Genomic DNA, 26,530 nt, shown 5'->3' on the forward strand with positions numbered 1-26,530 from the left:
TAAGCGGAAAATGCATACTAAAAAGTTGTAAATATTAGTCAAAATATTAGTAGATTAGTTGCAATAATGCTAAAGTAAAAATAGAGATGTGTTTGTATAGACACTTTATGACCCAAAGCCCTTTCCCAAGGGAGTGAAACAAACTTGCACATTTTGAGTTAGTTTCATCAATCTGTCCAGTGCAGCAATCTCATGAGTCAAGACTTTCACCATGTGTGTTTACTGTATACATAAGATAATAATTTGCAGCCCACAGCTTGCTGTAGTCCTTTATTTCATACCCACATTCAGTACTCTGCATCTGCAAAAGTTAAGTTCTTGCAACACTTCAAAAGAAAAAGTTTTTTGAGGGTGGAGAACAGACCAATGGTGAGGACAAAGCTGAGTAAAAATATTCCATTTATTCAAAATTGCAAGTGGTACACAAATGAGCAAAATCTCATCATACCTCTCCTTAACTATATTACTATATAGTTACAGGCACAGTTTTGATAGTTGTCGGTTTACAAAAAGATTTTAAAAGAGAAGAAACATTTTGCAATAGAGGTATGCTAAATTCATCTGCCAAAGCCTAAAGTCAGCTGAAGGTCCAGCACAGACCAATGAGATAGCTCCTAGGTGGAGTGTAACTTTGGCAATACACTTCTTGGCAATCTAAGCTAACTTACATGCCATGTTCTCCAAGGATCATAAATCAAGCTCATTTTGGATAATGCTGAGCTGTTGGCAAACTGCTACACAACACTTGTCTCGTAGCCTACACCTATCATGCAACCTGGCACTGGAGGAATGTATTCAGCAGAACAGGAAGAAATATAGTAGCAGGAAAACCAACATGCTAAACAATACCTGTTTTGTCGTGAATATACCCATGTATCAGTCTATCGTATTTTGTCATGAGTCCTTTGTAAAATACATCACAAAGCCTAAGTATCTGGCTGACTAGATTTCCCTCTAACACACACATGTAAGACAGATCTTTAAGAAGTGGAAAAAAATTAATCTGGAGAGGAAGATAAAGGAAGATGAGAGAAATAGGACAATTAGAAACACATCATCAGAACCTAAATTCATTTAAACAGTCCTTGCAACTTGACATTAGAAGCATATGATACATATATATATGTATATATACCACTGCTGCTCTTCATTTCTTCTTCACACCTACTTATTTAATTTCCTGCTTCTCAGCCACCTGCAGAACACTGCACTGTTCAGATGGCAAAGACTGCAGCTATATCAAAAATATGGCACATATACAAAGCTTTATATAAGCCTTTTCAATTTTTGGATTTTTCTTTTTCTTAGTAAGATATGAATTATCTCTGACCTTTCTTTTCTTTCTAGTTCTGACTAGAACTAGTAGGATGACAGTACATACATTCTCAGAAACGCCTCTACAATACATCTACAGGCAAGCCACAACTGGGAAATGTAAGAGAGGAAAACGTCCAGCCTAAATCTGCTTTTTTCAAAAGATTCAGAGAGCTAATAGATTCTTTTGGATTATATTGAGGATGTCTACTTTACGAAAACAACCCTTCAAACATCCAAACCTTACAGGTTCCTCATATATCATAGTGACTGTCCCCCTGGCTATTTATAGACATGAACACTGCTGCAGTTTATACATGGGTCTGTACCAAAGGTGGTCCCTGATCACAACAGCTCATGATCCAAAATCCTGGACTGATTCAACCAATCACTAAAGAGACAAATAGATTTTAGAAAATATCATCATGAAAAACAAATGAGTTGTTGCACTTCAATAATATCATACATTTTAGATGACGTCAGAGGAATCGTGTGGTTTCTGTGTCTCTGGTATATGTAGGAGCAGCTACTCCCAAACAGTATTGATAGTCAAAAAAGCAATACTAAGAAATCTACAGAACCTTATTAATCAGCATTTTACCTTTATTGCCTTTGCAACATTTTCAAGGCTGAAAATATAAAAATTGCTACAATAAAGAATTAGAGACAGGCATAAGGTAAATGCTTAGAAGAGTAAGAGACTAACAGCAATAATTTTTAAGTATTGAGTACAAAACTGGCTGCTCACCATGCAGCTCTCCAGAGCCACAGTCAAGAGTATTCCTTTCAAGATGAAAAAGACAGCACTAACACCAAAAGTAAGATAGATACAGATTATGCAGTCAGAAACATTAGATTTTTGGAGAGCCCTCTTGATGGGCAGAAGGGGAACACAGTAGAAACCCTATAAAGACATTCTGCTCATTCCCTGAAGCAAGCAACCTTGTGTTGAACACACCAGCCTTCAACCAACACAGAACAGTAGATCGTTTTGTTACAGAAGGAGTGGGAGAGCGAGACAATGTCAAAAAAGACCAACAGGAACAATGCAGGGTAAAATTAAGATTGTTTTCAGAATAGTAATGAAAGAAAAAAGAACCATCACAAATATTTACATTGCTTATATAAAGTTTAAAAATAAATTGTGGGATTTGTCCAAGTTCTTGGAAATGACAAATTAAAACCAGTGTCACAGCACAGTTGTATGCAGTGTCTCCATTTCAGGGATGCGTTTTCCCAGAACTGACTACATATGTATTGGTCAAGCAGAGATAGCAGAAGCTGCCCCAATGCAGTCAGCAGGAATGGAAATACTAGAGGCAGAAGCACCAACCCAATTAGCTTAAACACTCATCCATTCTCCCATGCCAGAAATACTTAGTGGGTTCAGGAAAAGCTTTGAAAATACCTTGTCATGTGAGCAGGGTCTGCTCTGGTCTGCAGGCAAGATCCTCACCTCTCACTGAAGAGATAGCTTTTGCCATTGATTTCTATTGCTGAGGCTGGGTTGCAGGTTTTGTGTTGTCTCAGTACAGACTGCAAGAAAGGCTCCCAAACCTGGCTGTACTTTAGGGCTCAGCTTCTCAAATTCAACTTATAAAGTTTGCTGCTGCAATTTGAGAGTGAACAGGGGCAGCTTTCATGGAAACAATCACATGGGTAACACAAGAAAATGGAAACCACCTCTCCAGTTGCCTTCCTGCAATCAGGCAGTGGATGGGGTGAATGCTCACTGACATCTCCAATTCACAGGGAGCTTGTGGGTTGCCAATTACAGTTGGAGGGCTCAAGCCTCCCCGTCACCATGAATTGCAGAGCTCATGAATGAGAGCAAACCAGCAGCCTTTTCTGACCAAGCGGCTTCTGTGGTGGTGGTGGGGGGTCATGCACCACAAATAACAACTGAACTCACTCATTTTCACCGGGGTAATATTTTCTTATACAAAATTGATACCATATGAATTTGTCAGGCTTTATACTTTACCAGGGCACAAAACAGTAATTTCTCCCAGTAGCGCATAACCGAAAGGGTGATTCAGAACCATTCAGTGATCTGCTTAATGATTTAAAAGTAGTTTATAGCTATTACAGTTGCATGAAACCACCTCTTTTCTCTGAATAAATAAAATTCTTATGAGGAAACAATAACAAGAAGGGGACTTGTGGTGCTGGCCATGGAAGAGAGTCTGTAGAACCCAATGAAAAACAAGACCCTAGACCAAATATCACCATTGGACCAAAAGGCGCATATAAGAGGTGTGAAAAGCAAGCACATGAGGAATGGATGCATAGACTGTAAGGGTACCAAAGTCCAGGGATTCCTTTGTTCAGGGTCCTTTTCCAGAGAAAGACAGCTTGAGCTATTATCATGTTGCTGCATGATAATAAAAAGTTTCAAGCTTTTCAATTTTGGCATCCTTTCTAGCTCACTGAATAAGATCACAACAGCCAAATATACATGCCTAGTGATAGAGCTTAATATCTTACAAGGAAGGGATTTTAAAGCCTTTCCATTTAGACAATTATGCATTTTAACTTTACTAAAACTGCTTTTTCATGGTATGGTACATTTCACTTGCTGCTTTCTATATCCTAGCAGGTCAAAAAACATGTGAAAGAATCTATAAATTTATAAGACATAACTTGTTTCAACTTACAATTCTTTTCTTCTCACCAAAGTTATTAATGTCAGTTCCCTTATAGTCAATCCTGTCAATAAACAGCTGTGTATCTCCTAATAGGATGAAAATTACAAATTATAACAAGTTTAACCAGTGTATTTTTAACTTATTTTGTCATCTATGGAAGTTTTAAGTGATGCAATATGTGTGCCAACAGAAGGAAGTAATAAATTTACTTTACTCTTACATTAGATTCCCTTAGACTTACCACTAACTTTCACATTTCAGTCTAAAATTTAACAACCAGACCTAGGTCTTCTCCCAGGTCCATCTCCCCCTCTGTTGGGAGAACTGAGATTATGCGTGAACAATTTCTATTGCATTTCTGTGGGTCTTGCCTTGGCATAATTGGGTGTGGACAGTAAAAAGCAACTACGCAGCTAACGTGGCTTCAGCCTTGAGGCTAGGACAAAGGAGGCTTTTTGCCAAGGTCAAGGAGGAGTTTTTGGCAGGTGAACAAGTTTTCTCATCTCCTATGGACACCTGTTGTGATCCAATTAGCACCGTACAACAAAGTATGTTTTTCCTTATGTATCCAATTCTATGTGAAGAAGAATCACATGTCTGAGTGTCATAAGCAGTATATAAGGTGTCTTTCTTCTAATAAAGCCGACATTTTGCCGATCATACTGGTCTATGAGCAGTCTGTCTGTGCCCCTCCATCAACACCCCTCCCCCCCAAACAATATGAACCTTTGCAAGATTCTCTCCCTTTTCATTATGTTTTGTTATAACAGGCAGGCTATCACCCAGCCCTAGCCTTATAGCATTAAGCAATTTCAGATATTATGGAGTAAAATATATTCAAGGTCAATTCATAAATGGAGATTAAAAATAACTAGAACAACAAGATGGAAATAAACCAACTTGTGTAAAAGACATGCAAAAGCCATTCATTATTACGTATTTTTCAGTTTTTCATGGGGAAGATATATGTTCACAAATAATTTCAAGAACGACTTTATTTACAAGAAACTACTTGTGCTACATATGAGAAATCATAAACAACAACACATACAACTTAGGCAGAAAAAGTGGCAGACTAGAAGATCCTCTGCTGAAATTTTCTTTGAAACACTGAAGTTGCTACATTATGTTCTTGGTGGAATTTGATCAGAGAAATCTCTCTCGTGCAGTAACACTGAGCTTTTGCTTAAGAATCAATCCGTTAATTACTATGTTCTATGCTAGCCTTTACAACATGCCCTTCTGAAGATTGCTCTTTTAAAAGCTGGTGTAATTCACATGCGAGCAATACCAATGTTAACACCGGATGAAAACAAACAGCACATTACACCAACCCAGTCAGAGGATACCAACAAGATGCAAGAAACCCTCAAAATCAATTGCACATATTCCTAAAATTTGACTACTTCCCTGCTTTGAGGACGGCTTTCATAAGTACGCTTTTGTCAAAGATGACCATTTTTTTCCAAGCAAAAGTAACCAGTGAAAGCAAGCACAGTGATCACTTTGTAACACAAACATTTGATGGGAGGAAAACTGAAATCACAACACACTGAAGTGCAGAAGTACAACCTATTTTGCCTCATGTATCTAATCCATAAGGACATCCTGTATAAAGGCAGGAAACAAGCTTAAGGATATGACATCAGGTCAAAGATATTGTGGGCAAGGGGGAAATAATTCGAACTCCCAGATAACTACCTATTTCAAATCTCCAGAAAACAGCTAGGTAGGACAGTACATAATACTAAACATTCCCTAAAGTAACTGGGAATCCAGGAGAGGTCACAGAGCTCTGTAAGGGGAATCGACAAATAAAAATATGCAACAAACTGCAAGTCTATAAACAAGGATTTAACTTTTGATCATTAGAACAACCATACCAACTGTAACTACCCACTGCATATGTAAGGGCTGGTATGGGGGGGGTGAAGTAACACGACAGAGTATGCACCTTTCCTCAGTTGTTTCTGGACGTCAGGAGCTCAAGATTAATTCAGTTCCACATTTGACATTATGTAGCAAGTATCAAGAGAAAGGGAAAAAAGGCATTTTCTGCCAAAAAAGCTCTATGTCTGCAAGCTATTATTCCCACATTTCTTCAAACATATTGACAGGCACTTTTGGTACGAATTAGGGCACTGGATTAGCATCATATGTTGCCACCCAAACCAAACACAGCATCTGTAAGAGTCTCCCAGGAGACTCTGTTCTGATTACGAGAAGGTTATAGATTTGGAACATACTCAGAAGCCACAGCCAGCAAAATTAATTGTTTTCTCTTTAGCCTAGAGAGTTTTCTATTGGAAGTTGCTTCCAATATTTTCTGATGAAATGTCCTGCTCATTCCTTCCTAAGGGTAGCAAAAGAAAATGGTAATAATTTTAGGCGCTTCCCAGTTTGGACGGGATAAGCCGACTGTGTGCATGCGTGTGTTCGAGATTACCGCACAGACTGATATTCCTCCATGTGCTCTAAATAGGAAAACCACTAAGACAAACAAGCTGTTCCCTATTGCAATTTTCTGCAGCAATACTCAAGCATTAAGCGTATTCCCCTTAAATGTAAATTTGTCCCAAAGAAGTACTAATACACTTTTACATCAAACTTTTGCCACCATGTGTTTAGTTTCTATCACTCTCTACACAACAAATATGTTAGAAAGTTTCAAAAATAGGTAGTGTTGCCTTCTTTTCTGCTTCTTTCCACCTGAGAAAACAAACTGTTTGGTTAACCAGCAGGGTCACCGAAAGCAAAAATATTCCTATACACCATTACCTGCTTTTTGAAATTATTTTTCTCTAGCACAAAGTACAACACTCTTTATCTCTATTGGACATTCACTTCCCAAAGTGATATCACTGGGAAATGCAATTACTTCTTTCAGACAAATGGACTGCCTTTCAAAGCTGTGAACTCTGATATTAAAGAATCATTGGAAGGTTTGAGTTGGAAGGAACCTTAAAGACCATCCAATTCCGACCACCCATCCCCCACAGGCAGGTACACCTTACACTAGACCAGGTTGCTTAAAATCCCATCCAACCCGGCCTTGAACACTGCCAGGGATGGGGCATCCACAACTCTGGGCAACCTGTTCCAGTGCTTTACCCCCCTGTGAGTAAACCTTCTTCCTAACCTCTAATCTAAACCTATTGTCTTTTAGTTTAAAACAGTTCCCCCTCGCTGTATCACTATCTGCCTATGTAAAAAGTCACTCCCCTCTTTTTTATAAGCCCCTTCAAGTACTGGAAGGTTGCTGTAAGGTGTCCCCAGAGCCTTCTATTCTCCAGGTTGAACAGCCCCAGCTCTCTCAACCTGTCTTCATAGGAGAGGTCTTCCAGCCCTCTGAGAACCTCCTCCCTAAAAGTTTTGTGCTCTGTCCAGGGCTAAATCTGCCCCTCCTGAGTCTCCAAAAGGTTTTAATCTGCAAATGAAATCTCTTCTTGAGAAACTACAGGATCAGACAGATACACATCAGTGGGCAGACAGCACAGCCAGGTATATGTCTGTGACTGAATATATAAGAGCAGCAGTGAAATGTTATGCTTCATTAAGAGTTTACATGCAGTAAAAGTAATTCTCAGCTCTGTCAAAACTTAAGAAATATGCATTTTTGAGAGACTCTACTTGAAAAATGAATTAGATTTCTTTGCCATTACAGATTATATCACTGGGACAAGTTTATCAAGGGGCTCGAGATTAAAGATTTGCATCCCTTCAGGCTTTAGCAGGGAACACTACAGTTTAAAAAAGGCAGGCAAAGCAGAATGAGCCCCTGTGCTGTAAGTCTATTGACTGAGCCTCATTTAAAATGCTACTAATTTCACTTAGGGAACATAAAATCTCTGCTTGGATTCATAAATGTGATTAACTAGGCACTTTGTCTGATGGTTGCTCCACCACAGCAACAAAATTTCTGCCTGGGCCATGACCAACATATTTGGCCTTTTTTATACATGCTGGCAAAAGTCAAAGAGCAACAGTGAACTTTAATGAAATTAGTTATCTTGCTAAAACTTGAAATGGGATGTTTGTGGGGTTTTTTGTTTCATTGTTTTTATAATGGAGAAGCTCTGTATAGAGCAAAAAACACTCAAAGACACTCTCCAACCAGATGGGTTGGAGTTAGTCACTCACCCAATTACATTATCTAAAAGTGTGAGAAAAGGAAATAAAAATTATTTCTTTAAAAACCTGGGAAGATAGGCAGAGGAGAACTTCTGGACAAAACCTCTACCTTCAGCTCACAGCTGAAAACCACTCAGTGGCCTCAGGATGTAAGAACCTTTGGGCTATCACACACCTCTCTAGCTACACTGCCCAGTAAAGAGTTCCCATACAGTTAATAGTACAATATCTGATATAACTTGCACTATCAGCCCTTAGAGATCTCACAGCACTTAATACTTGCAGCATGGGTCCCCTCTTGAAAGGAGGTATATTTGGCAGTTTCATTTTGGTCACATTTTGCAGGTTAGTTTTGAACTTGATTATAAGCTCACCCCTGAAAGACAATCTTACTTGTTCTTGGTGAACCTTGCAAAAAACTTGGAAAACCTTGGAAAAGCCAAAGACAACTCCATAGTCATTAACAGTATTTAAATATTGATATAGTTAATGCTCAGCTCAAAGATGTTACTGACTACTAATACCCTTTCTGGTATGACTAAATCCCTGTACTTAAGAGGCAATGAAAGAATCATGCAGCTAACCATTGTTCTTTCCTTGCCCGTATGAGCTACATAGGAAAAAATGCAGATCTCTTCTCCCTGGCTTATTTTTCACAGTGAAACATCAGTTCTACTCAGTGCCAGACAGAATGTATCCAAAAGGAGATGGTTGATCACTTTACAGAATAAGGAAGCAAAAAATACTACTTATTTAATTTTATTTGTATTTATGTATTAAAACACGTTTATTTTTCTCTGCTGAAGGGTAGGCTGCCTGTGCTAACAGATTACGAGCAGACTTTGTGCAGTTTTGGAAAACAGAACTGTTCTGGAAAGAATGTGTCTTGTAAATAAACCCCTTCCTGTGCTTCATGATTACCCCACCTATCCCACAACCCTTTAAGGCAGCACACATGCTATGACTGCATCTGGCTGGGGCTGACAGTTTCTCCAGCTGGCTCCACAAAAGGGTAGAAAAAAGTCCTGCAAAACAAGAAAAAACGAAAAAGCCCAAAAATATCACCTCTGCTCTTCGCACTGAATCACACTGCAGTCATCATTTCTGATAAAACTACACAGTAGCTTTTGTGTTGCACTGATGACAAACTTCCTGCTGCAGGCTGGAACAGGTCAGCATTCCCTTTCTCTGCCAAGTGGTCCAAACCCTGTGAAATCCTAGATAATCAAGACCAAGTTTTCATGGCTTGTTGCTGCTGGGAAAGCAGTCTCTGCTTCAAGTGTTACCTGTAACACCACCAGCCAAACTTATACAGAGAGGTGTTAATACACAAGCAGACATCTCTCAGAAGGAAGTGTATCTTGCAAAAATGATCAAGGTGATACCATCTCTACGTGAGACATGACTGAGGCCATATCCTTTGCTACTCAGACTCTAGAAAAAAGCCAGATTACTATAAATTACAAATAAAAGTTTTTAATACATGCATCCCTCTCAGATGAGATCAAACAGCTACAGAGGGAGAAACAAACGTGACCACAGACAGTGACTAAAATTGGAGAGCACGAGAGATGAAGTTTGTGTGAGATCAGCAACCCAGAGTATCTTCAGTGATGCATGGCAAAGACCAGAAATGTGCTTATAAAAACGCAAATTGGCTACAGAACTCAACAATGAACAAAGCACAGCTGTGCAATTTCACTTGAAAAGGTAGTATTTTATTCCAAATCTGCCTGCACAAACACAGCACGTGCTACTCACCAACATCCTTTAGGAAAAGCCACTCCTCTGTTACTTCTCAGCCCCACTGTTCCCATGAGCTGGATCCATTAAGAGTTAATACAATGAGTACATAAAACCGCTTAAAATAACCACAGAGTCACCAAGATAAAGATCTCTGGATAATATAAATGGTCTGGTTTAATCACGAGCCAGGACTGCTGATGGTGTTTGCAGCTATTACAACATTCACTCTGCACACAGACAGCAGTGTGCGGTAGCAACAGGCAGCCCAGCTAGCTGGCCCACAGTGGGGTAAGAAACCAGACAATGCTTCTTTAATAAATGTAGCAATTCTACAAGAGGCTTTCACCATCATCACCATTATACCTTTGTGATAAAACAAGGAAGATGTTTTGACCCTGCATAAATCTGCCAGCACAATGTGCTTTGCCATCTGTACCAAATTCTCTTGTCCTATCCACAGATAAATCTATCCTAAATATTAGGGGAGTCCACTAAGCAGAAAACAACCAGGGCAGTTACTGGAAAAGGGAAACAATGTTTCCTCAGAGTTACTGCCTTGATCACAGAACCTCTTAAGCACACAGCACAAGTCTTCTGAACACCATCAAACAAGTGCGTTTCCCAAGAGAAAACTCTGCATTTCAGTTGCATGCCCAGACATTAAGGAGACACATGTAAAGACTCAAAATCCATTTGTTTTCTTAATCTTCTCTGATTCTATGTCCTTCTGCAACTTCTGCTTCTTTTCCTCTTATACCGTGTTCCATTTTCTCACGTTTTTGTTTGCCATTCCTTATACCAAAAAACCAAATACCTTTACCAAAAAAAAAAAAAAAACGTAATCAGATTTAACTTTGCTTCCTTTTACTCCAGCAAAACTGACAGACACCTTTTAGTAGTTTCATCATCATCGAAGGAAGACAGTGTCAGCACCATCGTCCCCGGACAGCTGGAAGAGGAATAGTCAAGCAATGAAGCACCTCCTGAGCGACAGCAGGGATCAGCTATGCATTGACACAAGAAAGCTAGTGACTCTCCTGAACTTCTCAACTAGCAGCCATTTTCTACTGAATGTATTAAAAAATGCAGCTTTTGAAAATGACACCTGAGTGTCTGTGAGTAATGGTACACTATCTATGTATACTAAAGAATTAAAGTTTCTTAGCTAGAAATCATCAAACAGGTTCCAGTGTTGGTAGGCAAGCAAAACAAAAAAGTGCAAAAGAATCATAAAACTATATAACTTTTTTACATCTCTATACCCACTACAAAACCAAATGCAACATATTTTGAAGTCTCAAAAGAAAAACATGTTTCCTTGGGAACTACCATAATTCTAGCAACTTGAGTTCTAATTTGGTAGCCTGCCTTGTACAAGATCAAGCTCTGAGCTACATATATCCTACAAATCTTCTGAGGTCCACTTAGTCACATAGATATGAGGAAATACAGACTTTAATAGTCAAATGCAGTAGCAGCGATAAGAACAGTAACTCCTGTCCTGAAAGGGAATCACAATAGGAAATGACTCATGCTCAAAACATCAACACTTATCAATTGCAAAACAATCAAATTAGTATTCCTGTCAGCTTATTTGAAGACTGCAACACTTTTAGTATTCAGTTTCACTGAGGTCTCTCAAGATCAAATCTATCAAAAATCACAGAAAGCTTGCAGAAGTCTATTTTTTTCAATGACTTTTCTCAGTCCTTCTGTTGAAGACGTTGGTGAGACAATGTCATCAAACAAGGCCTGGCACAGGCTTGCATTTATCTAACAACACACAGAGCTCTGCTAGGTTTCATTTGGACTGGACACCCTGTGTACCTAGTAGGGTTTGTAAAGTTAGCACATGAGGTCCACACAAGTTAGTGTGGACTAACTAACACGAGTTAGCACACACAAGTCCATGATCTATCCTTGATTGCAGGCAGTGCAGAACCGACATCCTTATACCACATAAACCCATTTGTGAGCAGTGACACAAATAAACAATAATAAAGAGAACAGATGAAGGATGCAACTGCAAACAACTCAATTTGCCATGGAAGGGAATTCATCAGGAATACAGTAAATAAAAGGAAAAAGGAAAGCCAAAGTAAATACTTGTATATTTTAAGCCCACATCTTTTATCACCCATTCCATCACAAATCTATGCAATCAAGGAGAATGTCGGCTGGAGTTTGTGAAGGGTTTTTTTTTTTTATTTTGTTTTTCAGGGGTTTTGTTTTACTAGCTGCTACTTAAGGATAGAAGTGAAAGATCATGACACCATTTCCACTCCTGTAGAGTGTGTAGGGCTCTCTTTGATGCTTCTGATGTCATGTAGTCTTGTGGATCATATCACCTTTCCAATGAAAGCACAGGGATTATCTTTCTTCATTACTTTGCATTCTCTCTCACAAGAAAAAACATTTCCTGCTATTCTTTCAACAGTGAAAAATAGCTGCTTGTATCACATGGAAAGTCAGTAGCCTTGTTTGTTAAACAGCTGTTTTGCTTTAAGTTGTTGGTATTTTTAAACACGTTTAAATGTTTCTCTTTCCTATAAAAATCCAATTTCCCAGGAATTTTCCAGAAAAATAGTTTTTACCTTTGGATTCCCATAATCAGTTAAAAATGTTACAATTATTTAAAGAGTTTCTTGGGCATATGTAGCTTTCTAATGAATTCTGTGTAGTAACCAAAAACTACAGGAAGAGCTGGAGTGAAAGAAGTCATTATTGGGTTATCGGATTAAGATAGGAAGGCATATGGTTCCTTTTCATACAAACTCAATACACTGAAGTCTAACCAGATGTGCTCATTGGAGAAAGACCAGAATCAGTAAACTCAGAGACATACTTTCTAAGTAATGGTCATCTCTTAGGTCTACATTTTCTTCAACAAGCTTTTCCACACCAGAAAGCAAAGGCTGTTCAGAAACAAAAAGCCATGGAAGACACCTAATCTCTTCCCTGAGATCTACACAACAGGACAGCATTTCCTCCTTGCGTCCCTTTATTTATTTTATTTTCTCTCAACAGCCATGCACAAAATGTTGATAAAGTCAAAGGATTAATTTTATCTCCCATTCTCACAGTTTTTAGGTACAAAGAGGCTTCCTGGAAAACTTTATACATTTAGGAAATCTGGGCATGCTGTATTCTCAAAACAAGACAGTGTCAAGTGATATCCATCTGATTTAAGTCACACTCATCTACAGGTATAAGCCCTTCAGTAAGGAGGGTATGTCAGGAATGGTGATACAGATTAGTATTTGTAAGACATACGTCGTTTAAAAGATAAATGTCTTTCCTACATAATTTTAAAGTCCATTCTATAGATTTTTAGCGTGGAAGAAAACTGTTGTGCTTACTTTGAAAACAAAATGGCCCCTGGGTGACATTTCTTTAACAACAGCTGCCCAGTGAAGATAACTACAGTTCTAGCAAGCCCTAGATGAAGAGTCTGTCACAGGAAAAACAGAATCTTTCTTTGTCTCAGTAGGTCTAGAAAACACCTTCCGTATCCCTAGGACCATGACACAGGTGAAATTAAGTTATCCCACTGCTGCTTTCAAGCCCAGATGAAATTCACAGGGCTCTACAAATCCAAGAGCCCAATTACTTCATTGCACACCCCATGTTATTCTGCCGTTCCTACGCAGAGTGTGTCAGCAACCTCTTGTGCAGTCAGACCTTACACAAAACTAAACACTAAACCTGCTGCTCCTACCAAAACAAGACATTACCTCCTTGTGTATGACACATGTAACAACAAAGCAAGGCAAAAGAAGAAAGAAACCCCCTCTGCCAGATCAAACATAAATAAAATACATTTTCCTGGCACGAGGTCTTGAAGGTCTGATACTACTCAGACTGACAAATGATGCCAAGCAAGAAGTTCTGAGCTTCCACCCAAAAAGTTTCATCCACCTGTCAGGAAACGAAACATCTGAGGCCAAGCAGCACCACTTTAATTGGTCAAATAATTTTTTTAAAATAGTGTAATTGTAGTAAGGCCAACACAAGGACAGGAATGAACTGACCTTGACATATGCTAGGTAATGCTCGCACTTTCCTGCATATATGACAGTTGTAACTTCTCTGTGATCTGCCCTGCTGTCTCTCCAGAAGTCACAAAGTAACTCTGGGTTGATGGCTCTTTTCCTTCTTTGCCACATCAGCAGTCAAGTTATAATTCAAACCTGTTTTAAAAGGAAGAAGAAGAAAACCAAAGGATGTCAGCGAACAATAGTTATTTTCTAGCCACCTATCAATAGACCCTGTTGCCTCCTAGTGTGCTTGAAGAAAGGTCAACCCTTGCAAGCCCTCAATCAATCACTAAGTTTGCCGTGGCTACATAAAACCAAATCCAATTACTAATGTACTCCCACATTTTGTGTTGCTATTATTCCCAGCCCATCCTTCCTGCAGGAAATGGTAAGAATCCATCTAGATATGCACATTTAACACAAAAAAAGAAAACCCAAAACACCCAAACCAAAAAAAAAAAAAAAAACCACAAAAAACCCCAGAAGATGCTTAAACGATGTTGCTAACAGAAAAAGCAAAACCACAGAAACAACAGCTGCAGCTTCAAGTTTGTTTTTCTTCTAAAACAACACAAACTATGCAAATGTAAACCGTGATGTGGCATTTCCTGATAGTTGTTTTCTTTGATTTGCAGTCACAGCATTTATACCTTAACTAGAGGTCGATGCCTTGCATTCAGCAGTGCCCTCTTAGATGTTACACATCCCTGGCAGTTTATAGAAGACATATCCCAAGACTTACGAGCTGTCTCTTTGTAAATCTTGTTTCCAACACAATCGGTTGCTATGTCACTGGATGTGTCTGTGTCCAGAAGAAAACTTATTTGGTACTTGAAGTACTGTGTTGATTTTGGCTGAGATAGAGTTAATTTTCTTCATCATAGCTAGTAAGGGGCTATGATTTTGATCTGTGCCGAAAACACACGGATGTTTTAGTTACTGCTGAACAGTGCTTTGCAGAGTGTCAAGGCCTTTTCTGCTTCTTACATTGCTTCACCAGTGAGTAGCCTTAGGGGATCACAAGAAGTTGGGAGGGGCCACAGCTCAGACACACCAAAGGGATATTCCATACCATATGACATCATGTTCAATATTATATAGAGTAAGGGAAAGAAGGACAAAGGTGAGGATGTTTGGAGTGACCATGTTTGTCTTCCTAAGTAACCATTATGCTTTCCTGGAGATTGCTGTACCCTTGACTGTTCACAGGAAGTGGTCAATGAATTCCCTTTTTTCCTTTGTTTGTGTGCACCAGTTTTTGCTCTACCTATTGCAGAATCACAGACTATGCTGATCTGGAAGGGAACCACAAGGATCCAGCTCTTAGCCTTGCACAGGACCACCCCCAAGAGTCACACCATGTGCCTGAGAGCATTGTCCAAATGCTTCTTGAACTCTGTCAGGCTTGGTGCTGTGACCATTTCCCTGAGTAGCCTGTTCCAGTGCCCAATCACCCTCTGGGTGAAGAACCTTTTTCTAATATCCAACCGAAACCTCTCCTGACACAACTGCATGCCAGTCTCTCGGGTCCTGTCACTGGTCACCACTGAGAAAAGATCAGAGCCTGTTCCTCTTCCTCCCCTCATAAGGAAGTTGTAGACTGTTAAAGACTGTTGTAGATGATTACCTTGTCTTCATCTCAACCCACGAACTTTCTCACTTTTAGCCTTCTTGGCACAAAAGTCTCTGTGAACACTTATAAACTCACACAATTCAAATTAGCTTCACGTCATTTGCAGTGTGTTGCATTCTGACTAAAAGCTTAGGGCATAGCAACCAGACAAACCTTAAGTGGTATGAAAAGCCATAACTGGGGAATCAGCCTAACTACCATTACAGGGCTTCACCTGAACATTTTTTTGTTTGCTTTGGTAGAATAACTTGCTTAGAAGATAACGTCTTGAAAATATTTCAAACTCACAAGCTCATGACCAAAAACTCTCACTAAAGTGGTGTTTACTCAGTCCTACTAAAAAGCATTACCTTATCAGAAAGACAGGGTTTAGCTTGCTTAAAATCCTAAACTTTTTTTCTTTTCATGAGGTGTGCATATCTCACACCCATCCCCAACTGTCTCCCTTTTTATTTCAAGATCTCATATGCATATATACATGCAAGCAATGCCAAGATCTGCACCAATATCACAAAATTAAAGACAAGAAAACATGTTAGCATGTTAGCAAACCCAGGCTTTGCTACACAGAGGTAAAAAGCCCTCTGGACAGATGTAGCCCTCTTCAAAGGAGGAGGGCCAAAGGAAGAAAGGATTGCAGAGCTTGCAGGGGTGCCTAGGGAGGCTTATAAAGTCTCCAGTGGTAGTGTGACATATTAGCGACACTGAACAATTCCTCACTGCAGGCACGGAAAGGGATCCCAATGTGAGGCCTGCACCAGGCCTCTGATTAAAGATCTCAGGCACTGTCCAATCAGTACGGTTCCCTGCCTCCCCTTTATTATCACAACTTGTTTCTATGTTGTATTCAATGCAGTCATATCAGTGGAAAAACTGAAATATCATGAATACTTTTTTTCACCCTCCCCAACTTTGTTGCTTCCAAAAAGCAAATCCAAGTGAGGAGATAACTGGCCAAACTTATCACTGCTGGTGGTTTAAGTTCCTCCTGCTCACTCCAGTAGAAGAACAGGAGGCAAGTTTTTTGCAGCAAATTAACTCTTCCAGGTACTGCCTTCAAACATTTGTCCAGCAACTTTAAGCAAGTTTTTTCACTTTTTTTCTGGGGATCTACCCACCCAACTTCATACAATCAAAATAAAACTCTGGCATGGGTTTGATGACCTCAGAAGGGCTCAATTCTTCTAATGACTATTCCTTTTCCATAACTAAAGTTAAACGGCTAAAAGCTTCGATAACAGCTCCCTCTGAGAAATTTTTGGTCATACCTGCAAGAGTACCCCCACCCAGCAGACCAGGTGAATTACTCCAGCCAGTATGAGATGCACCAAGTAAATGGCAGCAGGCATTTTACAGTGGATTTTCATCCTAAATGGCATATATGTACTCATGATGCAAGAGTCATCCCTGATGGCTAATGGCAGCCCTGAAGCAGTAAGGAGTTAGAAGAGATTAAGATCAGGCCATGGTATTCCCCAAGTTAAAACAGAAATCACAGCTGACTGCACTAATGGAGGGTTACACATTCTAAGCCACTCAGCACATCCCATCCTCACCCATTCAGATAACGACACACCACACAAACAGCAGGAGGCAAAATGCTCAGCAGGAACAAGCACATCTGTAAGTGCTTGTTAAACTACTAGCTATAGTACCAATTTGTGGGGGGCAAGGGGAAGGGCAGCATATGAAAAAAATGAAGAAATTACTAAATAATAACAAAAAGCCATCAGAAGAGGAATGGGTTTCTTTGGTGCCTCTGCCAGTAATTTCAAGGAGAAAATAATTCATGAACTTAGCTTGCAAAGAAAATTCTTAAGTAAAAGTATCAAAAAAAATACCCAAGAAAATGAGAATATATATAGGATATTCCCTCCATCCTCTTCCAAAATGATTTTTTTTCCCATTACTTCAAACCTTGTTTCAAATCCTCTCTCATAGTATTGTCCCTGGCTCTAAGTAGGGAGCCATCCTCGCTGCTCCATACACTGAACACATTCCTGCAGCATGCCTGTTTCTGAGGCACTCTGAAGGTAACACTGACTCGCCTGCATCTGATTAGACTGGAAAAATAAGAGGCAGACAGAATAAAACTCCTGCACCAAACTACAGCTGCATACAGGTAAGAAGAGGAGAGTCCACTTCCAAAAAGTTTTGGATTAGGCATGTTACTTCAGTCCTAGAAACATGTTCAAATAGAGCGTAACTGTCAAACAACCCTACATTAAATTTTGCACCAGTCTTTCAGTATTAGGGATGTGAGGACTACCCTAGCAATGGATCAACACACATCTGAAATCAAAAGTACAGGAGAAAGTTTGAAGCAATTTCTGACATATCTGCCTAACTCTAGTCAAATGACCAAAACCCTTCATTTTCATAGCCATTAAAATTCACCTGTTTCTCATAATGGCAGTATTATTATTGTTGTTATTACTGTAGAGGAAATTATCCAAACTGTGGGCCAAGTTTACTTCCATTTTCCTTCAGGGACGAATGCAGAAGCAGCCCTTGATGCACAGAGATGCAGCAGTCTCTTTTCTTGTCCTGGTCACCCAGAAGTGCATGGTTTGAAGAGGCTGAAAGCTTCTCATTCAAACTAGGAAAGGCCTTTCTCTAATCCCTGCCTTTCCTGGCAATACAGAGACCTCACAGGAGACAAAGCAATGGTCCTTTAAGTGAAAGAGGAACAGCCTGACTGAGATTCTGAGGTGACAGAGTGAAAACTTAAAATACTGTATTTCTCATACCTCCAAGACATACTGGAGGTGGTCTCTGTCAGTGGACACACAACTAGACGCTCAGCTCTCCAGCAAGCACTGAGGCAATGCGTGGCACACAGTGCAGAGCACATTTCCCTTGGCCATGGTTCTTTGTTCAGACAAAAACATTTCAGCAATAAATTCATACTTCTGAAGACTATAGTCTGAAAGAAACGACTTCATGGAAATTGTACTGTCATTGGCAGTATCAACCAGTGTCCATAAACACAGAACCTCAGACAGCTGTTTCATGACCAGTAGTATTGCAACTCCCACTAGAAAAAGAAGAAGCAAAAGAAAGATGGGGAATGTTTATATGCAAGTGTGAGGTAGTGTTAGATGAAGATGACTTTCCTTCATATGACAGTTAACAAAATAGCCACACATTCAAATCAGCATTGAAGACACACATTTGCCACAGAAGAATGCTGCCTGCATGTTCAGCTTGACTTTCTAAACATTATGCAGTAGATGACCAATTTCAGCTGCCCAAAAGCAAGACAAATGCTGAGCTTTTCACCAGTAAGCAGCAATCTCAAGTATCCACATTGACAAGCCCTAGGGGAGTGACTTTCCAGACAAGCACCGCATTCTCACCATCTGACTTTACAGACTGCCCCCCAGACACCCAAAGATGAAATAATCCCAATCCCAACACTTTTAGCCCCAAAATTCTGGCATAGCATTTTAACACTTCCATGTGCCTTTCAGAGTCTGAACTGGACAACGATGCATTAACAGGGATATTCTAGGGGTTTTTTTTCCCCCACATTTAACCACACAGGAGAGGAACCATTACAATATTTCCATTATTTGTTCCACCCTTTGTTAACTGATATTCTTCAACTGCAACATAATTAAAATGGCCTGACTGTTAGATTACTAACTGAAAGCTCATTTGAGATATTTTATCCAAATCATACCCTGAAGGGATTTTATACAGTCAGACAGTTCTGGCTGCAATGTTTTCAAGACAAATCACTTTGTTACAAGCACTGTATGAAAGGACAATGGTTGGAAGTTTTATTATAATCTACTTAATAGTAAAAAAATTTCTTGTAATGAGATGGATGTTACTCGCCAAAGAGGATGCTTATGTGCTTTCAACACAATAAATCATCAGAAGTACAGTTTGTAAGACAACACAGAGAAATTTAACCAGCTCTTACAAGACACGATGAACAGGAAGATAGATCTTTTGTAAATGAGGGAAACAGATACTTAGATTGGACAAAAAGGAAGTTCACTTCTTAGCCACAGGTCCAGAGATATGAAATTGAAGCAAAGGAAACATTTGAAACAGTACTTCAAGAACACAAGAACAGCTAGATATTCAGAAAATCTATCTGGTGATTTTCAGAGAGGAATTAACAATCCCTCAGAACCCTCAGAAATGTGTTTTCTTAATTGACAGAGTATCAGGCAGTACAAAAAATATTTTATCAAAGCATGTATTTATCTGCTTAGTGTCATCTAAGAGAAGGAAAAAGTGCAAAAATAGAAATTCAAGTCTCAGTTGCATCAGTATATTAGAATACACAGGAACCCTAAATTTGGTAATTCCACTGTTTTGAGCTGTTCAGGTGAGAGTTACAAGCTGCTTGTAGTTCTCACCCCATGTAAATGGTAGAAGTAGCAAGAAGCCTTTTCTTTCTCTGACTTACTTAAAACCAAAATACTGCAGCAGGCTCTGCATACTGGGTTGCACAGATGCAACTTACCCTTCTCAACTACCTGCTCAAAAAGGCAGGGCATAGAGCAGGAGGAGGCACTGCTTCCCCCAGCTCACTATCAAGACAGAGCATGCCGTGAGGCTGAGACATCTTCCCTGAACAGCACAGTGCAAGTCCTCTGCCATTCCTAAAGTATGACAAAGGTAAAACATCATGAACTAAATTAACTCAGGCCTTAAAATATTTAGAAATGCTGTATCTGTCCCATACGACTTCACACAATATCTAAGACTTGTAAACACTGGGATGTAAAAATCATAAGTAGTATTTTAATAGAGTAAAGACATAAAGGTTTGCACAATTACACGTTACACAATTCCATTCACCTCAGCAACTCCATGTGTTTAACAGAGATTAACTAATCTGAAAGATGTTCTTGTTATCAGTAAAAGACTGGGCTATTTACAGTCACTTTACAGACAGGTAAACTGATGCACAGAAAAGGATTTTCTCATATCTGTTTCAAGAGCTCCTTGTAGACTTGCAAAAACTATTAATCTAGAGCAAATCATCTTTCATATGCTTTCTGATAACGCTGATGGAGGATACGGATTCAGAAATGTATTATCTATCAAGAGGTAAATAGGGAATATGAACTTCGAAGGCTGTGTTCTCTATCCTTGTAGCAAGCCTAAGGACACACTTCCCTCCTTTCACAGAGGAAGAAACTGCCTCGGTATTACATCAGCCTCATCAGAAGGTCAAAACGTGCCCAATGAAGTTCTCGAGCCTCCAACTTTCTGGAATTGTATACTCCACATTCACATTGAAACTACTTATTTCCCATAAAAGGTCTGTTACTGACTACAAAGAGAGCCCTTGACTCCAGGTCAACCTGTCACTGCCCAGGGCTGGCACAGGTACCTTACCTATTTCTCCAGGAACATGCTTGCCGCTGAAGCGAAAGCATGCTGTGACATTGAGGCAGTTCACTGGCTGCAAGCCATCATGGCACTGAGGAGCTGTGATATTGATAGATACGGGCAGGAAAATGGAGATGTCCATGGTAATGACAGGCCTGGATCTGGAGATCAACAGAGAAGTAGAATTGAGTGACCAGACAGAAGTTCTAAGCCAAAGGAAAAGAAAGTAAATTTGGTAAACTACACAATTTCAAGCAGACAGGAAAAATAAGAGAGCACCTTTGAGCTGTAAAATAAACTAGCACTTGACCTAGCTGGCAAGGACTACTAGCATTTAAATTAAACAGTTCAGTGCTCGGATACAGACTGCAGGCAGGCAGCTAGGGAAACCAGTAATGTGTAATAATAATAATCATCATCATCTCCAGCAAAAGTTGCTGGAGGATAACAAAATTAGTAGAACAGCAAACAAGAACAACAAGTTCATGCAAATGAGACTGGTTGCTAACCATCTTGGATGGTCAGGGACAGGTAGGAAGAGACCGTAGGTTTCCACAGAATGGTCTACAGTCAAATTTGTGACCTCAAAGTCAAGGAGGGAGCACAGGGGTAGGAGACGGATTCATATATAATTTTTCCGACAGTATAAGAGGGACAACAAACACTACATTCGTGTTTTCTGGAGGAGAGACATCTGGCTAATTCCCTCCTGGCAAGTGGCAAGGATTGAATACTCTTCACGCTGCTGAACTGTGTTTCAGGAGTTACCCAGTGCACTGCGAACAAAAGCTTTCTACCCTCGCAACTCCAGCACCAGGTTATTGCTACCACTACTCCTGGCTGAGGGACATCTCAGCCAGAATCACAGAGCAAGCTGAGTCCCTTAAGGCCCAGGTGTGTCTTGTTAAGGAAACTTCCCTGTTTGACCATTCAGGAGGCACTCACACAGTCACATTCACACCACCAGAGACTAACTGGTGGGACCAAAGCCCTTTTCCAGTGGCTCCAGAGAGCTAACAGGTGCTCCACTTGATTCCCTACACACACCACTCTCACATAGTCAGACCAGGTTTCCCATAGTTCCATAAAGCCATTTATTCACAGCAAAGTAACACAGAAACAGCTCAAGGGGGTGTCTCTGAGGAGGCATCCAGAACAAAGGACCCCTGGGCTTTTTTACCCTCACAGTCCAAGCAAGTCTTTACTCTTCCTTGCTCTTCCTCCTGAGTCCTTGGCTCCTGCTGTGTCTCCCAGTGTCTGGTCACCTGGCTGTGCCACAGGTCCCCATGGCTTTTCTTATGCAAAAAAACGGTTCACAGCCTCCTGCTTCAGGCTCCCACCATCCAGAGCTCAATTTGCAGCTCACACTGCAGCTGCACCTGAGATACCTATACTGAATGTATTCCTCAACAGTTTCCTCTTTCACACAACACAGAAGATCCAGCAGCCCAGAAAACCAGACTCTCCTGAGTCATCTCCAGCCCAGGACTTCAGCACAAAAATTCAGTGTTATTCTTCCTGGTTTCAATTCTGTACATGATCAACATGAACATGTTCTTCCAAAACCAACTATAATAGTGAAAAAAATGTGCAGCAACCAGCAGATTCAGTTCCAGGGTAGTCTCAACAGCCATGCAAGGCCAGCTTGTAAACTACTTCAGGACGATCACTCCACAAGCCACTTAATTGAGAGGTAGGGGAGAGGAAGGAGAAGAGAGCAGGGACTGTGGTTACACCTAATTTATACCAACTGGAACAAGATTCACATAATCTCTAAAACAGCTGCTCAGACTCTTTTACCACAGCCTGAAACAACAGTGCAAGTTCACATTTTGAGATGGATGATGAAGACAAATGCTACCCCTAGAAATATATGCGGTGGGGAAGAAGGAGGAAAAAGAGTGAGCAATCATTTCACACCTTCGAAGAAACACTCTTTCTGAATGCTTAGGGAGACATAAAAGAGTAAGTGTTATAGTTGATCTAGAAAAATATTTCTCCAGCTATGATGCACTGTGTGATTTTTCCTTAGTGTCATCTCACTTGGTTATTCACTGGGGAAAAAGAAAACAGTGCATCTGTCAAAGGACTGTACATATGAGCAATACAATGCTGATGATCTGCCCCAAGTCACCAAAGGCTTCCACCAAAGCCTTTAAATATCACTTGGCAAAACATTTGTTGGTTTTGGCTAAAGGACTTCACAAAAGTGGGAGGGGTAAGAGGAGAAGGAGAAGAAAAAGCTGATTTCTTTATCCTAATCTGAATCTTAACAGTAAGAGGGACACACTGGAAACTGGCAGTAGCAACAATTAGCCTGATTAGGCTGCCCACAAAGTCAGTTAGTAATACACTAATTTCCTCGGAAATGCACAAGTATGACTGAAAACATGGACAGATGTCATCATGCTGTTGTGATGCATGTGGTTTTAAACATCACAGTATGCCTTTCAGTTTGCCTTCCCCCCCTCTGCAAGTAACATCAATGCAGAAGAACGCAGTTTTCTTTTCAGCACCTTCAGAGACATGGGGCTGCAAATTCCCACCTGAGGCATGGCACACTTTTTCACAGAAGCAGTAATTAGCTTTTCCTATATGTGCATGATGAAGAAACAGAAAACTCTTCAGAAGACTTGCCCACCTGCCATGCTGATCATCAAGGGTATTTCTTCCCCCTCCTTTCCTTTTTTTCTTTTTCTTTTGTGTAACTGATTCCAAGGGAAACAGAGCCAAGTTTTTCCTGCCTTGAACAGAAAGGAGGCTGGCACATCTGTTCTGCAGATCCAGCATTTGTCTTACCAGTGTCACCACATCCCCGTATCTTCCATTAAGATGCCAGAGTTCCTAGTAGTGATTTCTATTCCTAATGACATCTAAGTATTGAAAGGATTTCTTTTATTAAATATTAACAAGTGTAACAACAGACCTACCAGCAAAAAACCCTGCATAATTTGGTGAACCAAGCTGTCCCACTTCTTTCTATCAGATGGAACAAGCAATTGCACTTAACTCATAAACTTGAAACAGCAGTCCAACTCCTGTGTGCATTGAAAATGTATCTGTATTTCATTTCCCTGAAGACTCTTATTTCATTCTGCATCCCATTATAACTTGCAAAATTACATCCTGGTATCATACACAGCTCATTTTTTGCTCAACTGCATTCCCTTAAATCACAATTTATCTACTTCATATAAACATAAGAATAATGAAGAAGCCTTCTCACAAGTTGGGAGCAACCCTTCTAAAGAGGCACTGAGATGCAACGTATCTCCTTCTGGCTCCAACCCTTTTTCTTCATAGCCCCGGGTGTCCTATGTATTGTCACCCCTCACTCTGCTGTTTAAATTAGATTGTGCATTCTTTGACACCATTCACGTCTAAGGTTTTGTTTAAACAGTAACCTAGTTTGCTTCTTCTGGCCACAACAAACTAGGGAGGAAACTCAAGTGGTTAATTGGTTGGGCTTAAGACCACATAAGATATAAACAGAAAGCAAAGAAAAAGACGAGTGAAAAATACAGTCATCTCACCTCAGAAGTACCACATTGTCTGACAAGAAGGCTCCAACAGTCATATCTGAAATTTTTGTAACATTGAGACAGTTACAAAGGAGGCATACAATTCAGTTCTTTCAAACCAGTTGCCAGACTACAGAGGATGTTTTTCTGACTTAGCCAGTTTGCCCCTTCAAATATCATTATGTCATATGTATTATAACTGGAGGATTAGGTCTGTGATGTTACTTCACCTCTGCTTCGTTGTTTGATTTTTATTAACATTACTATATTATTGTCTACTTTTTGGGTAATTTTAAGACTGCCATCCTGACTGAGCAGTTCCAAGAAACTTATAACCTTGGTTAGATACTGAATCTTCAATTGCTGTAACTGCCAAAATACTTGAATTAAGTAATCGCCTAGAATTTTTATCAGGAGCTTGTAGTAGCAGAAGAGAAACGGAAAAAGCAGCTCAGCTTCATTGACCATCTGCAATGGCAGGGACCAGCAACCTGGAAACAACCTAGCTCTGCTATTTTCTAGGCCTATTTTCCCCATGCTCCTGCTGCCAGAGTAGCATACGTACCTGGATAACCATTGCTATCCATATCAACTCCCCCTGATATGGACTGGCCAAACATACGCAGCTTTGGGTTTATTGTTTGCCCAGACAGCTTCTGTAGTGGAAATAACACAAGTGAAATCAGTCAGTAACACACAGAATCCTCTAAAAAAACCCGCCAAACAAAAGAAAATCTTCAAGCATGATTTTCATGGTCATTGGGTCTCTTCTCCATGGGCTGGAAGTGCCGCACACCTGCAGTCTCGCACTTCACTGATGCAGCCCTGAACAGGAAGGCTGTCAACTGCAGGAAGTCCTTCTGCTCTGGGCCAGTAGGAGGCCAGCATTGACTTGGATTAAAAAACACACCTGCATAACAATCCTCATGCAGACCCAAGCAAAATAAAGAACACATCAAACAGATTTCTGCAGAGGGAGAAAATTTAATTTTTTGGGTTTTTTTTTTTTGCATTACCTTAGTTTCTCTGAATAGAAGTTTCAAGAAGCATCTTAACAAAATTAATGATTAATTGAAACAGAAAATTCCACACAACCATTTCTTTTCACAAAGGTTGCCAGCACACTCAAAGTCAAAATGATTAATTTTCATCCCACTTGGAAATTCCAGTTTCCATCAGATATTATGGAGTATTTTCTGTCAGTTTGGAAGTTGTATCTCATTTCTGCCTCCCCAACTTCTAACATAGTTTTGTTTTCTAACTACGAACACAAAAACTTTCTCTAAATTCTTTGCACTGCAACTGCCTTTGTCTGAAGCAATTAATATATCAAAATTTCCTTTTCTAAGAATGGAATCGGAACTCTCTCAGCTTTCATTCATTATGCTGGGCCACCAATGCAAGACCTGAACTCAAATCAACTTCTGATTGCAGAAGTTACAGACAGAGGAAACCTGTCCCATGAAGTAATTTCAAAGCTGTTGGTGGTGCTTCACAGCTTGTGACATGCAACCAACTTTTCCTGGCCCTCCCATAAAAGAATGTAATATTGGACAAAAAGTCAGGTAGGAAAGTTATGGAAAAAATATAAGTTGAAGGGAAGAATGATATCCTGACAGTTAGTTTAATGGGAAACCAGTGATCCTACTCGTGGGTAGATAACACTGACAACTGGAATACTTGCATTACACTTGCTTTGCATTTTTAGGGGTCCCAGTTAGGGTGGTAAATCCCACCTGCAAACACCTCAGAAGACATCTGTGGCTCTTACAGCCTAGAAGGCAAAGGTATAATGCTTTTAACAACCATGAATGAAAACAGCAGGGCATAAAGCCAATTAAGCTGCTTCTGCTAATAGCAGCCACAGAAGCTGCTGAAGGTACAAAGAACTACACAGATCAGCAATTTAAATGAAGACAACTGGGAAAGCGGCAGGGGGAAAGGCAGGACTGGCAGGGAAGAGCTAACAAAATGAAAAGGGTGAAGATATACACCCTGCAGGGTACCCTCCCTCCACCTCTCACAGCTTATTTAAAAAAAAAATCCACAGCATTGAGATGGATCAGCAATATAGTAATAATATACAAAAAGCCTTTCACCCCTGGGTTCAAATTCAGGACAGGTAGGCAGAGAGCTGAAGCT

At 40.0% G+C, this 26,530-nt stretch overlaps 1 protein-coding gene across 1 annotated transcript in view; it reads right to left on the bottom strand.

Moving 5' to 3' along the window:
* Nucleotides 1-26,530, bottom strand: part of ITGA9 (integrin subunit alpha 9) — a 217,633-nt gene that overhangs the window by 153,018 nt on the left and 38,085 nt on the right. The window contains 6 exon segments of the mRNA XM_032691139.1: nt 13,871-13,899; nt 13,902-13,970; nt 13,973-14,029; nt 20,874-21,028; nt 24,401-24,446; nt 24,954-25,044. Coding sequence (XP_032547030.1) covers nt 13,871-13,899; nt 13,902-13,970; nt 13,973-14,029; nt 20,874-21,028; nt 24,401-24,446; nt 24,954-25,044 — 447 coding nt within the window.

This window comes from Chiroxiphia lanceolata, chromosome 1, assembly GCF_009829145.1.
Source record: "Chiroxiphia lanceolata isolate bChiLan1 chromosome 1, bChiLan1.pri, whole genome shotgun sequence".
Lineage (NCBI taxonomy): Eukaryota > Metazoa > Chordata > Aves > Passeriformes > Pipridae > Chiroxiphia > Chiroxiphia lanceolata.